Source organism: Alligator mississippiensis, chromosome 8 (assembly GCF_030867095.1).
Source record: "Alligator mississippiensis isolate rAllMis1 chromosome 8, rAllMis1, whole genome shotgun sequence".
NCBI lineage: Eukaryota > Metazoa > Chordata > Crocodylia > Alligatoridae > Alligator > Alligator mississippiensis.
Genome location: NC_081831.1, coordinates 73,410,337 through 73,425,791, shown reverse-complemented (window position 1 = coordinate 73,425,791; position 15,455 = coordinate 73,410,337). Strand labels below are relative to the sequence as shown.

Genomic DNA, 15,455 nt, shown 5'->3' with positions numbered 1-15,455 from the left:
GTGCCTGATATTGTGAAGTCTTTGGATGCTTTCCAGCTTCAGGGCAACACGTATCTCTTCCCCGCATGGAGCCCCAGCTGCTCCAAATGTTTCCAATGGTTGTTCCTTATCAAGAGGAAAAATTTAATTTCTGACAAATAAAGGGCGGGGGGAGGGGGGGGCAGACTCCCCCTCCAAGCCCAGAGGGAAGAAGGGTGGGTGAGCACAGGTCAGAGCCCCCTACATGCCACCAGGGAGCAAGAGTGACAACTTTTCTGGAAGGGCGGGCATCTCAGCACATGCTAATCCAGGGCTGTTTCAAAACCGGCAGGTACAAGAGACTGTCACAACACGAAGCTCTTACAACAGAAGCAAAATACATCTACTCTACGAGCAACTTGAGGAGTAAAGAGTCCCTGAAAGTGGGAGGGTTGGTTAAAACGGGGGTTTTCTTGACTAAACTGTCTTCTAAAACTGCTGAGATGAAGATTTTTTTTTTTTTTTTCCCGGAGAAGGATGTTTTCACAGGACTCCTGTATACTCCCATCCACACGGGCACAGCACGTTGCTCAACCTGGTTTGGACATGGCGCCTGGTCAGGTTGAGGGGGCAAACCCTATTGCAGATGAAACACCTGGCACACACTGACCAGATTTTCTCCTCATTTATCCATTTGTTTGGGGTTTTCAGCCTGAAAAGGGACTTCATTGGCTTTGTCCGATGGCAAAGCAGTGTGCAAGCTGACAACCAAACTTTTTACATACTTGTAACTTTAAAAATATCCCACTGATTTAGATCAGTTCTGGTTTCCCCGTTTTGTTTCAGCGTTGTAGGCCTGGGACTTTGCCTGGAAAGTTTTAATCCAGAGTGCTGATTTGTAAGTCCCTGAAAAATAAAGCTCTGTAATCGAAGTGTTGACAACCTTAACTAAAGAAGCAACAGCCGGCAGCAGAAGATTAATGGTACCTCTGGGCTCGGAAGGCATCTCCCAAATGTGGCATTTCCATATTACGCTACAGTGGCACGACAAGTGTCACAATATTGAGCTGGGTCTGTCATGATACGAGCATCGTGCTGTCCGTCACAGCGCCTTTCAGGCTGCATCATATCCTATTACTGTGGTGTACGCAGATCTGGCAAAATGATAATGCATGGGATGAACTGCATTACTTTAAGCAGCGTCACTGAAGTCAATCAGATGGCCTGCACATAAAGTCAAGCACAGGTGTGTTGGCAGGGTCAGGACCTTCCCATTCTCATGATTGCAGAAAAGTACTGCCTCTTCAGTTAGCAGTGCAGTGACAAGCTGCTGACTACATGTACTATGAGAAAAGGAAAATAAGCTCAACACAGCAATAAATTGTATGTCTTCCACTTAGGCGCATGCATATTTAAACATATTTATATATAGTACTGCCTAACTGGACAATGAAGAAGAATCAAAATATAGAAAGGGGATGCTGGATTTATTTAGCCTTTTAGTTTGAAAAGGCTGTTTTTAACAGTGGAAATCTTCATTTCAGTTCCCCATTTACTTTCAAATTATGGATCCATTTGCGTTATACTTTCTGAACATTAAAGTCCTGATCATGGCAATGTTTAGGTTGCTTGCTGGTATAACAACCAGAAAATCAGCTTATCCCACCACAGTCTTTAAGAGTCCTTTCTATTATGCCCCCAACTGATTAACATCCACCGGGCCCCAATTGTGCCGCAGACTCCCAAACACCGTAGTGGAACATGGAGCTCTCTATACAGAGTCTTGATTAGATCCGAAACGTGCAGTAGACTCCCAGACCCATTATAAAGCATGGAGCTCCGTGTATATAGGCCCTCAATTAGATCCCCGAACTATTCACTCAAGTGCTGAATAGTTTTGGCTGGAACTAATTTGGGGGAAGGGAGACATTAGCAAAAGTGCTACTGATGCTGCTGCCTCTTACCCAATGGCTAGCTGTAAGGACAAATCCAGGGAGTGAGAGACCTGTATTTAATTCCCATCTCCTGCCTCAATGGAGTCAAGCCTGCGTCTATACCTCCCAGGAGACTGCCCTAAGCCTCCACAGGCATGAGGTTGTTCTGTGAAAGGCTACGCTTAATCTTGCATGTTGACACTGTTCCACTTGTTATAACTAATTAAACAGCCACTGAAGCAAAGAGCACGACCCATGTCTACATTCACTCCTGGATATCAAGGAGATCTAAGAATCAAGCTGGAGAGTCGCTTGCTTTCTCTCCATCTCAACTACTATTCACATGGTCTATGAAACAGGGATTAGTTCCAACAGGAAGGGTTGAGAAAGAAGCCCTTAGTGTTGTGGCCACCAAGATGGTGCAGGGACATCTGAGTTCAAATCCCAACAGACATGAAGCACAGGGAGTCTTGGAGGACTGGGGCTTGATTACAACTGGGCAAGTCGAGGAGGGCCTTTCACTTGTATTTGCCATATCCCGTGTGACTGCTCTAGCTAGTAGGTGCCTATTAAGTAGTAGACCACTCCCCATCAGCCCCTCTTTTATCAGTCTACCCTACTTTGTTTTGGATTTAATAACATTTAGCTTTTATCACTGTTATGGGGTTAGAGGGGGAAGCCACAAACAAATTTAAACTTGGTTCACTTCAACCAAGGAAGTGATGACCTTTTAATTCAGGTGTTAAATTGAGAAATCACTTATTCACACACACAGGCCTAACCTTTATGTTATAAGATGCTGGGCATATTCAGCTCTATACATGCACCGTGTTGAGCCATCTTTCCTATCCTACATACAGTAAGCTTACAAAAGAAAATACTTGTAATTGAATTTATAAATGTTTTTATGAAATCATTTCTAGAATTACTGTAATCAGCCGTGACATTCCAACCCTTGCAATAATGCAGGTAATCCTGGTGAATGACTGTGAAATGCAAACATTTGCTTACAAAAAAAACCCTTTTTTAAAAGATTTTGGATTAACAGATCTGAAATAACACATTTATTTAATGGTGTGGATAGTCCACCACAAAAAGAGTGCTTATATTTCAGAACATTACATCTAACCGAATTTCACTGAAATGAAAAAAAATTACTATTACAATTTCCTCAGCTATTTTAAACCACCTATAATTTTATAAACAATAAAAGCAAGGATAAGTTACCAAATTTTTGGAGGAAATGATAAACTCATTCAAGCAAGAAATGTGGTCTTTTGTGTGTAATTACTATACATAACACCGTGAAACAACACTCCCACAGAAATCTGAAAATAGGGAAGAAAGATCTCTAATTATATAAAACAAAGTTTTAGCCTAAACAGCAAAATTGTAGAACTGACACAAGACATTATTGCTGTGTAATACTTTGCAAAAAGCTTGTCCTACAGCCTTTATCTGGAGAACATATTTATTATTTAAGATATTGCCCGTTTGTTACCAAAACTACTTTGTCATGTAAATGAGCAAACTGTTTTCAAACATCTGAAATCCAAGCATGTTTCAGAACTGGATCTGAAGATCATATCTTCATTGAGCCTAGATGTTTGTGAATATTTCTATACGTAAGTTGGCTTTGCTACCACAACAAAGCTTGAAAATGTATGCTTGGGTAAAAATATGTAATCCGTCTTTCCAAAACTTTTCACAAACAAAGCACATACTATCCAACTGACAAAAATGGCTGTTCTGGAATTTATGTTACATTAAGGACAGTCGTGACATTAACAATTCTGCATTTGCTAAGAAGTATCAGTGATACCATAGTTCACACTATCCCTCCAATAGTACATGACTTTATGGCTGTGTGTAGACGAAAGGAGGGCCCTGCATATGTGACATTTTAAAATGGGCTAAATGCTTTTGCATTGCTTTAATGTGTTGGTGTTTGCACACCTCGGTGGCACATTGTGTATTAATTCCAGACGCTGTAGGAAATTCAGTGGTGTAATGCGACTTAAATGACTTGGGGTGCAGCAAACTAAAACTCCTTCAAGGAGTTTTAGTTTGCTGCCCCTAGAGTCATGGAGCAAAGCACCGGGCTCCATGCAGCTCCGTGGCTCTGGAGGAAGCCCTGCAGGCAGCCTGGCAGCAGCCTGGGAAGGGGGAGGCTCTGCTCAAAAAAAGCATTGAGCCTGATTTTTTCCAACCCCCCGCCCTGAGCCTGCCTGAGCTGTGTGGGAGCCCGGTGCTTCCCACCGCAGCTGCTGTGCCCCCGGGACCACCGGAGCTGGGTGCCTGTGGGCAGGTGCCGCCTGGGGGGGGGGGGTGGCTGCTGCCACAGAGAGAAGCACCAGCCGCCCCCCAGGGACTGCTCTGCCCACCGACAGCTCGCCCTCCCCTCCCCATTGGAGAGGCAGGTAAGTCAGCAGGGTGTGTGCACAACACAGGGGTTTAATCAACCCTAAACTGAAGCAGTATTTTTTTAAAACCCACTGCTTCAATTTAGGGCCCCCGTTTCATCTACACAGCCCAGTTTGCAGCTGATCAGTTTGCACGTTTTAAATGGCAATTATATAGAATCGTTCCTGAAAAGTATTTATTGTAAAAGACTTAAAGGTGCTGCTACCTTGTAGAATCGAACTTACCTTTGTAAGTACAACACAGTTTTCTCTTCAGTGAATATACTTTAACCTTCTTTGTGTCCTTTAGAAGACAAGCCTTTCAGTGTATTCTCTTACCTATTGGCTCTGCTGAAGCAGGTGCAGGGGTGTCCTTGTAGGTACAAGGCTATGTTCCCTTGGCACTAACAACAACGGAGCCTCAGCCTCAGCAGACGTGTTTGGATGTCACTATGAAATCCACATTGATTACTGCTACTACCATAGAGTTGGGTGGTTCTGACTTGCAGGAGGGGTTCCAGTTTCTAGGCTCTGCCCATTGCTGTTATTCTGCCACAAGTGTAAGTACTCGAATATCGTGCAAGAGTATCCACAATGCTAATGCACTGCCAATAGAAAAAGAATTGCTCCTTGGTGATTTCACCCATGGACATTCAGCAAAATCCAACACTCGCATGCCTAAGCATCTCAGGTGGACTTACAACTGTACTCAAGTAGAGCACCTAATGTACCCACAAGAAATTCCTGTCTTCCGAAAGAAGTCCGACTTGGCTTTTTGGTGAACGATGGCATTTCATCCTTCTGTAATCAATAAGCTGAACCGAATAGGTGCTGAAGGAAGAGTAATATCACATATTGGAGGTGGGGATACGGCTCAAGGATTACCATTGCAGATATTTCAAAAGAGGACATAATGTTTCTAAATCATCTTTAATGCAAATGTGAATTGATAGACACTGGCTCCTCTTCACTGCAAATGCACTTTTGTTCTTAGCCAGAGTATGGTGTGATTCAGTTGATCTTGCTTCAACATTTAAATCTGAACCCCTTACAATGAGGATTATCCTTCTCCATAACTTTTCATTTTGCCCAGCATTTGGCTACCTCAAGAAAATTAAGCTCATTGGAATGATTACAAATTCTTCAGGAAAAGTCCATTGCCTGAGTTTTGGTTGTAGCTATTTTGAGTCTGGATCCAGCAAACTTTTACTCAATTGCAGAGATTCAGTGGGACTGTTCATGTGAGCAAGGGTTTTGTTGGATCTAGTTCACTGTTTGTGCCTTAGTGCTTTCTTTTTCTTGGGTAGGAAGAGGTTGGATATCTTGAAATTTAATATTATTATACTGCATACAGCTACTGTTTCACCATGCTATTAAACAGTTCCTGGCGTTTGCAATCAGATATGGAGGGTTGGGTTGCAGTTGCCCTCTTCCTTCTTTACGGTGCGGGATGAATCTCAAAATATTTTTTCCATTTAATGCAGAGTCACCTGCTCAGCCTTTAAGAAAGATGAGAAAAGTAGTCTAGGAATGATGTAGTTGTGCAGCTCTCCAAGTGAAGAACTCAATTTAACAGCTCAAGAAGTTACATACATCAGTCTCAGTGATGAACAACTCAAAGAATCCTGTGGGTTGGAAGGAACCTCTGGCATGCATCTTTCCTGTAAGCTTCATGGTAAGACTGATTTCATCCTCTCTGGTTTCAGTTATATTTTATATTAGTGAGATGCTGCGCGTCGCCTCACACTGAAGATTTTACATGTAAAGCAGCTTTGAAACCACACTGGTACCGATGAAGAGGCAGCAATTGCTTGCTGCGTAAAAGAAGCATTTTTTTGTTAGCTAAACAGTACATTAATTTATTAATTAAAATGTATTAAGAATAGGTCTTTTATATAGTGACCTGTATCAGACTGAATGTACTAGATTTGTAGGTTCAGAAATTAGAGCATTCTACTCATTATTTTTTCCTTAAGTTACTCAGATTTGTTCAATGTTATCTTCTTCCAAATATCAATTTTTTAATGAAATGTTAGCTGAGTTGTCCTTTGAGGGGGGAAGTTCAAAGAAAAATGAGATTTTTTTTCCTATGGAAAAATGGATAAATTCCATTTCTTTGAAATCTCCAATCCTTCATCAAGGGATGAGGGAGAATTTTCTTTTTTTATTACATTTGAACAAAAATAGATTCGTCTGTCTTGGAAATGATCTGTATATCATCAGAGATATAGAAACAGTGATACACGCAGAACAGACATGGATGCGTTACTGCCCTGATCACAGACAATTCCATTTGTTTGTGCCCCCTACCACCTGAATGTTAAACCATATCCATTTTTATAAGCAACATACTATTTCAAGCCTGAATTAATTAAAGGAGTATCTATCTATCTAGATAGATAGATATTCCATATGTGTGTGTGTGTTTTTCCAATCTATCTATCTATCTATCTGATAGATAGACTTTGACTTTTAAGAGGCGTTTATTCCAGGGAGGGTCACAAATCGGGGCCAGTAAAGAGTATGTACAGGTTGGCCCGAACACCTGGGCCTCACGGACGTGGTCCTGGGCTCACGGCCTGCAAGGCCTGCCCATACACTCTAGATTAGAAAACCATAGCGAGCCAAAGGACTATTCTTGATAGATAGATAGATAGATAGATAGATAGATAGATAGATAGATAGATAGATAGATAGATAGATAGATAGATAGATAGATAGATAGATAGATAGATAGATAGATAGATAGATAGATAGATAGATAGATAGATAGATAGATAGATAGATAGATAGATCTAGGCACTTAAACATGCAAGTCAACTGCAACTCTGAGTGTGCTTAAAGTTAAGCATGGGCTTAAAGTAATACTGTCTAGGAATGGATTGCTGTATTGAGGTCTTAATAGGCATAGTACCCTTGGACCTAAAAACACATACTTGATGGGCTGTGTAGGAGGGCTCCCACCCCTCAGTGTTAGTATCACTTAGACCAGGATTTGAGCTCTTAGACCATTACAAAAATTTAATTGATACGTGATCAAGCAAGGTCACAAAATCACTCCTTATAATTAATTCTTGTTGTCTGCTGGGATTTGGTCTTGATTTGCCAACGCTTTATTTGATCTGAACAATGATTTTGGTGTATGCCTTCAGAAACGAATAGATGTTAGAAATACATGTTACAAATCCTTGGAAAAAGGTCTTTAAAAGGAAAGAACGGAACATGTTCTGTTACAGCTAATGGAATGGTTAATAATCATTACTTGGAAAATTAAACTGCAAACAAAGCAGCAATCTGAAATGTGTTCAGGAAAAGAAAGATAATGAGTACATATTAACTGGCAAAACCATTTAATTAATATTTTGAGATAGCTTAATTTAAACATTTCCTTAAACAAGGCAAACTACAGAAATTCTTAGGTATATGTTAACGTGATACCCACCTTAAAACGCACGTGTAGAAACCACTGTCTTGCAACTCAACCGAATGAAACCATATTGAATCTTCATCTTTGCTCATCCTAACTTCAGAAAATATAATAGGTTCTTCTAAGTCTCCTTTGTTTTTGTACCACATAAGCCTAAGACCTGTGCTTTGGGCCATGCTATAATTAGTTCTGATATAGCTGTAGAAAAGGGCACATTTCACTCGGACTGGTTCACCTGCCAAAGCCATGTATGTCTTGAGATCCACTGACCAGTCAATGCAACCGTCAACTGAAAGCAAAACAATAATAAAAGAAATATTAGACAAAGATACTTTTCAACAGAGTGAGAGGCAGCCTGTGAAATGAAAATCAATCAGTCAGAAAGAAAAGAGCCTTTACTTTTTAAAACCAGCATGAAAAATGCATGGCAATTGACCATAATTAAAGGTTTTCATAGACGTGTTTTCATTTTGATGTACAAGCAACACATATAAGCTATTAGTCGAGGACATTTTCTCTCTATCATTTCACTGCTTTCTATTTCAACGATGCTAATTCTTTAATAAGTGATCCAAGAATTTTCACCTGAACTACTTGACCCAATAAACCCATTTCGAATTCTGCAATTCTCAACTTGAGGAAAATGTATGTTGGCATCTGATCCTAATTCACCACCTAAACTCCTCTGCTCACCTTTTCTAATCATCTGTTACACAAAAATAAGAATTAGATGTGGCATAATCCACTCCATATAGTTTTATTTTCAAAGCAGCGCTGCAAGGCTTTTTATTTGGCGCTAATTAGGTTGCATGGATACGTATTATACAATAGGAAACAGTTACAATATGTTATGAAGTGCAATCAAGTTTAATAAAAACATGAAGAAGAAGTGAGAGGAGGCCTGTTGATATCATACTGTTGTTGTTTGGTAAAAACTTAACTGGTTTTCTACTCCCTTTAGGTTCAATACTTTAGCTTCAAATCAAAACCAAACATGCATGCAATTTACTATTACATTGCACGACCACTTTCATTATAGTCTTCCTTATTACTGGCAAAAGAGTAAGGCCCCAACCCAGCAATTGGTTGCACATCAGTGGATTGCAATCAACACGAGTCTGCAAGGGCACAGTGAACCAATGCCTAAAATAAGTACATTGGATCAAATCCCTCCCCTATGTAATTCCACTGACTTCAGGATAATTACATAAGGGATGGATATTACCCATGGACCAGATTTCAGACGGTGCAAATCTGAGCAGGCCTATTCACTTTTCTGAAGTTGCACCGATTTACACCACCTGAAGATCTGACACACGTTTATGAAACGAAGGAGCTTTTTCTGCCTTTCTAGTACACATTTTAATACCAAAAATATTAACTTCCTTTATTTGCTCTCTGACACATTCATTTAGAAAGAAATGAACATACAAAGCCATTGCTGAAGTCATCCATTTGCTGAAAGATCAAATCCTAGTCTTTTTAATGGTGTTTATTACCACTTAATTATTTGTCATTTGTTTATTCAAGCCTCTCTCAAGTGCCTTCAAATCTAGGCTTGGTAAATAGAAGACTTTAATTTGCAAATTGTAGTACATCAGAATTAATTATATTGGGGTCACTTAAACTAAGCAAAAGAACAATATTTGAAGCTTGCTCACCAGGATCATTTTCACTGCCGTTTATAATACAAACTTGAAAAAAACACAGAATCAAGTAGTTGTAGACAGGAAAAGAAAGCGGATACTGCATTTTAATAACATAATTCCTCATGGCCATTAAAAAAACAAAAGAAGATCCCACAATATTCTCAGTATAGCTCAACTCCTCCTGAGTAACACAAATAAGCCTACCCTCCCACCTAAACACAAAGGAAAACGTAGCTATTGCCAGTGCCAGCTGACTGCGTGCTTCAAGAAAGCAAAGGAGAGACTTTCACTTGAAGGGACACCTGCATTTATTTCTATTGCTATTATTTTTTTATGTAAGAATACTCTGCTTAATGTTAAGTCTGTTACGGCTTGGTTTTAAACAGCAAAAATTGCTTCCTTACTTTGACAAACTAGCATCAATCATTTTCCTTATATATCTTTGTCCATCTGCCAGACCCTTCCTCCCTCTGTGCTGCTTTATATGGTTCAGTTATACAGCGTAGGTCAACGTATCACTAATCATTAGCTGTAAGTCATACTTCCAAAATAGTCAGTTGAGTGGCCCTCAGCTGCATCTCTAATCTCTACCATGCCCTTCATATTGTACCACAACCAAGGCAGGGGTCAGATCATCATACTGCAAAGACTATGCTGTCTCACGGGACCCTCATGCGACGAGATGCCACCGATTTGTATTTTGTCTTGTATATACCCACCGGCCACACGTCCACAATGCCATCCTTGTCATATGTGAAAGTGCAGGTTTGTGCTGCTGTGTGACTTTCTGATGGTGAGAGTCTGGAGTTAGCAGGCATCAATGATTTCCAGCTGGAGTCTTCCTCCGAGAAACAACTAAGCCAACGTCATCAAGCTTACGCATAGGGATATTTTAAAGCTGCCAGCCTTGCCAACTCAGCCTGGGATTTGAAAGGAAATGGTGATCTCACTGGTTTTCCCATCATTACTGGTAAAATAAACTCAGCCTGGGATTTGAAAGGAAATGGTGATCTCACTGGTTTTCCCATCATTACTGGTAAAATAGATTCCTTGGGACAAATGTTATCCCACTATTCTTATGTTAGAGACAGGGGATGTTTAGTGGAGTTGCACTTGAATAACTAGGGAAATAATTTGAAATGAATGGATTCATCCAGGAATTGCAATGCAGGGCTTGATGAGCTAAAGCTTAGTGAACCCACTAAAAGCCTTTCTATTGATTTCAGTGAGCTTTGGATCTGCCCCTTGAATTATCATTCAGCCCAACAGGCAGGATCCAGAAACAAATCCCAAGCTCCCACATGTGTTGGTTCGGAAAAGCTGACCCAAGCAGAAAGTAGTATTTATTACTCCAAACTTATATATGTCAACATATAAGTAACAAGGATCTTTTTTTTCCACAATCACTTTCCATGGTAGAGTTAAAATTCAAGTGGTACACAGAACGATTTTAAATTAAAAAAAACTGGTCCAACTTGAAAATTCAGCTTCTAAAGCTGAAAATGTTGCTGTTTCTGTTCAGATGTTTTCAGTTATTTTCAACATCACGAATCGATGTCTTCCAACTTCTCAAGAGATGATGCCAACAGTAACTAACCACCTTTACTACCGACCTCAGCACTCTTCACTTATTTATTTGCTCATTTGGAAACACCCTTCCCCCCTCCCTCTATTACACTAACTTGGAAAGTACATTGGAATAAAGGCTGTCTGCTTGAGAAACACCTTAAAATGTGATTGCCCAGGAATTCATAGCCAGGTTACATGGGGGAAGATTGGCTGAAATGCCTCTATCGCAGCTGCCCCTAAAATAATTTAAAGATATGATGTGAGCTAAATTATCACAGCTGCAGTGCATTTAATGGGATTAGGACAATTTTATACCAGCTCAGAATCTGTGGCTAGACACAGACAATCAGAAAGCCTGAAGCAGAATCCATCGAAGTTATGTGGTTCTCTCTAAGCCGTGTAGTTTAGGTCGGCAGCGAACAGACCACACGTTTGCCCCTTGATGCGGGGGGGTGCTAATCTTAGGCCAGGTTCTGCCATTTTAAACCAGTCTGTGCGTGCCGAACTTCTGTTCTGGTGTGGGTATAGACCAGTTTTGTGTGCCAAACTATTCTGTTACAGGTATACACTGTTTTCTGATCACTTATACGAGCCAAAGTGTAATGTCTGTACCTGGTCCTGTCTCCAAGGGAAAAGGAAAGAAAAGGACATTGTCTATGAAACTCATCTTTCCTCTAATTGTTTTCAAATACTACAAAGGTCGAAGTTTCAGTTGAGAGCAACCGCTGATGATAAGAACAGTCAAAGGCTCCTGATGCAGCCATGGAAAATGAGAAATGTGTGTATGTGACATACCAGGCCATTGTTTCTGGCCATGCGGGAGCTCTTTCATTCATGGCATGGCTAAATAGCCAAATCACTTAATGAGCAATCCACACGGTGATAATTATGGAGGGGAGAGAAGACTCAAGAACTGACTAGAAATGCGGTAGTGATTTGTAACAGGCTTGTAGCATTTGATGACAGTTAGGGGGAAAAAATATTGCAGTGAGCATGGACTAAATCTTAATTATCAAAGAATGACTAATCAAACAGATGATGGCTTCTGCCCACAACACTACTTGTTTCTCTCATTAAAAGCATAATCAAGAATGCTTCCTCTTCTGCAGTCGTAGAGGCTAAAATCTAGGTCAACCTGTCTAAGCATATGCGAAGCTGGAGTTTTTCTTCTTGCTGTGCTGTCAATCATGGGAATGCATGAATTGTTAAATTAATCTAGAGTATTCTCAAAGCTGTCATTAAAAATGACTGGAGCTGCTAAGGTGGAGCTTTGCACTCCATTATCCTGACCAGAATTTGGCATCGTTTGTACTGGGCTGGCTCTCCCTATGTGGTATTTTCATGGTGGTGAAAAGAAAAAAAGTTAATGATACTAAAGAAAAACAGAAAAGGTACTTAAATGTTTACGAAACACATTATGTACTACTCAATAATCAGCCCTTCCTTAACAACAGGCCAGTCTAGAGCCCACTCGAGTCAAAAGGAATCTTCCTATGAGAGTATATATTAGACATCGATAAAGCAAGATAGTTCTATAAAATCGCCTTTCAAAATTGGGGTATACTAAAAATACATCAAATGCAGTACTGTACCTTTCAAAAGAGGTTAGCCACATGCAGCCTAACCTCTTTTAGTGCTTTGTAGAATAACATCACCATTTTAGGGGTAATTAAAAAAAAAACTAGCCCTTTTTCTATCCTGGGAAACCAGCCGAAGAGCTGGAGCTGTGGTCTTTGTTCCACCACAGAGATGGCTGCATTTCTGGGGCACAAAATCGTTGTAACTGCATCTCCCTGTCAGAAGGGATGATGTTGGAGATGATCCTGAGCCAAAATGAAACTCTCCCCCCTCTTGATTCAGCTGAATGGCTTGTAAACGTTCAGATAGTGCCTCCTTCGTCAAGCTCATGTCAGGAATAGGGTCCTCATTAAGGTAGGGGCTGTACAAAGGAGTCAAATATGGAGATCCCATGCCCCAAAGGGCTCACTATGCAGGATAAGGACACAGGTAGAGAGACAGACAAATGGGAATGGTGTAGAGAAGAGGTCCAAAATGTAAAGATGAGAATACTGGCAAAAGCATGGCTCAAATTTTCAAGAGACCTAAGGAAGTTAGTCTCCCATCCCTTATTACCATTCTGTACTGAGAGTAAGCACCGACAGTCCTCAGAGCCTTTTAAAGAAAAATCCAACTCTGGTATCCCCCCCCCGATTCAACCATACACACACTTGTGTCTACTGAGCACAGCCTAGTGCTATCCCCATAGTTAGGAAACGTATAATTACATTCAATGATGAAGTGAAAAGGCAGGTGTGCAGCGAATTATAAATTAGCCTAGCTGTCCACAAAATTCCGGTATTTCTATGTTAGCAAGCACCCTACACTATGTATTGCATTCCTCCCCCCCTTCATTTTCCAGTAATTTGCCGCGATTCTTATTTTAAATAAATCTAGTGGTCGAGGGAATTTAGGTGCATTTTAACATGAACCATAATAATTTATGTGTAATTATAGAAGTGCGAGTAGTCTCTGAGTAATTTGTCTTTCTGCTTGCTGTCTCATAAATAATTTTTGTGTTGCGAATCTGCCTGTAATAATTTTTGCAAGGATCTGTCACCCAGAGCAATTTATACTTTGGAGTTGTTATACGTGGTTGTCTACTTTGTTACCTGAAAGCTAATTTTAAATTGAAATAAATTAAAAACTAAATAATTAAAACAAACAAACTAGGTAATTTACTAAATTTATTGCTGCCCGTGCTCGATAGGATTGCAGAAGCAAGCGCTACTGTTTGGTGGTAAATATTTGGTCAGAAAAGCGTTCTTCTGAAACCATAGTAGAGTCCACAACCCCCAATGAAGACTGGGGCCCACTGTCCCAGGGGCTGTGCAGACCCTCAGTAAAAATCTGTCCTCCAAAGAGTTTATAATCTAACAAACAAAAACATGGAAGAAGAAAAAGCAACTTGTCACAAGTCATAGGACAGATCAGTAGCAGAGTAGAGATATGGACTCGATCCTTCCATATCCACTGGATCAAGATGTGAAAAGATTATGTCTAGAAGAGGGGTTGGTAAAATAAGGTTTGTGGGCTAGATTCGACCCACCAAGGGATTTTATCTGACCCTCAGTGGATCCCTCGGCCCCACCCGGAGAAGGTGGGCAGCCCAAGCCATGGTGTGTTCAGTTGGTCCCACCATGCCTAGGTGTGCGGTGGGGCAGCATGGCAGCCAGACTTGGCTTCCCAGAAGCCCTGGTGGCAGGTCCTTCTGGCTGCTTCCACTCACATCTCCACCACTGCTAGACCTTATAAATTTTGACCATTTATGGAAAAGTACTCAGTAATGGTGATAAGAGCGAGAAACAGTGGAACTACAAGTAGGTGCTCCAGGGCTAAGAAGGAAAGTGGACTGAATAATAAAAAAAGGTGTTGTGGGTGGCACCTGGAGTACAACAGAACAGTGGTTTTCAACCTATGGTCCATGGGGGTCTACAGACTATATCTAAGATGACTATGATGAATCAAAAGTATTTGAATATCCACACTTACAATTTCAAGGGGGCTGCATCTCCATTCAAAATTTTTTAGGGGTCCCCAAATGAAAACAGGTTGAAAACCACTGTGATAGAATATTACTTGTGTCAGCAGGTGAGGCGCCATTCCAACCTGTCAAGCAGTGAAGAAAAGAAGAGGAACCAGTAGATCTTGGAGATAAAAATCAGCAACATTTTTTTTCTATGAGTTAAGTGTTCGACCTTCCTTTTATTTGAGTCAAAGAAATGCTGGTTTTAATTCTGACTATACTCATGTCTCCCACTGCATTCCAGCAGAAAGGGGCACAACCTCTTGGTTCCCTCATAAGTAGGCCAAAATAATTATCCATAAAAGATGAAGGAGCTTTTAAAGATATATCTTCCACAATCTCAAGACAAAGTACTTTTATTATGATAAACTTGGGGTGAATCCTGAGAGATATTTCTATTAGCAATTCAAATTAGTCGTCAACTGATTAGTAAAATAAAGAACTTGTACTGCTTCACCCTCTAGAGGCTGCAGCCATGAAGCAGGACCTCACAGTGTTGGGTTTTGTCCCTAAACTATGTACTGCATCCACACTCTCCCGCAATTTGCTCTACATCAATATTCAAGCAATCAGGTTTTCTTGACATACCTGGTATATCTGTGTGAGATACAGGTGGTTCCCTGGTGTAAATTTTGCAAACTTTCAAAATCAAATGTCCTAGATTTTAGAGAATGTGCATCTTAAATTAATACATGCAAGCATTCACCTTACATGAGCTCATGGGGTCACTCAAATGGGGAACAGAAATGGACAAAAATTGCAAATGCTCTGAAATCAAAGTTTGGACCCAAATTGCTCGTCAAAACTTCACATTTCTGTATAAAGGGCCAATTTTTTTTTTCATAAAAGATTTGGGGAAAGTTAGATCTTTCTGCCCAGGTCTTCCTAGAAACCACAACTTAATAAGAGATGCAGCTAGCTTTCAGATACACC

General features: G+C 40.5%; 1 protein-coding gene across 1 annotated transcript in view; it reads right to left on the bottom strand.

Annotated features, from left to right (window-relative positions):
* IL1RAPL2 (interleukin 1 receptor accessory protein like 2) overlaps positions 1–15,455 on the bottom strand; it is a 567,145-nt gene that overhangs the window by 254,897 nt on the left and 296,793 nt on the right. Inside the window, exon 3 of the mRNA XM_019487751.2 lies at positions 7,737–8,010. Within this exon, the coding sequence (XP_019343296.1) occupies positions 7,737–8,010 (274 nt within the window). The remainder of the gene's footprint in view (positions 1–7,736; positions 8,011–15,455) is intronic.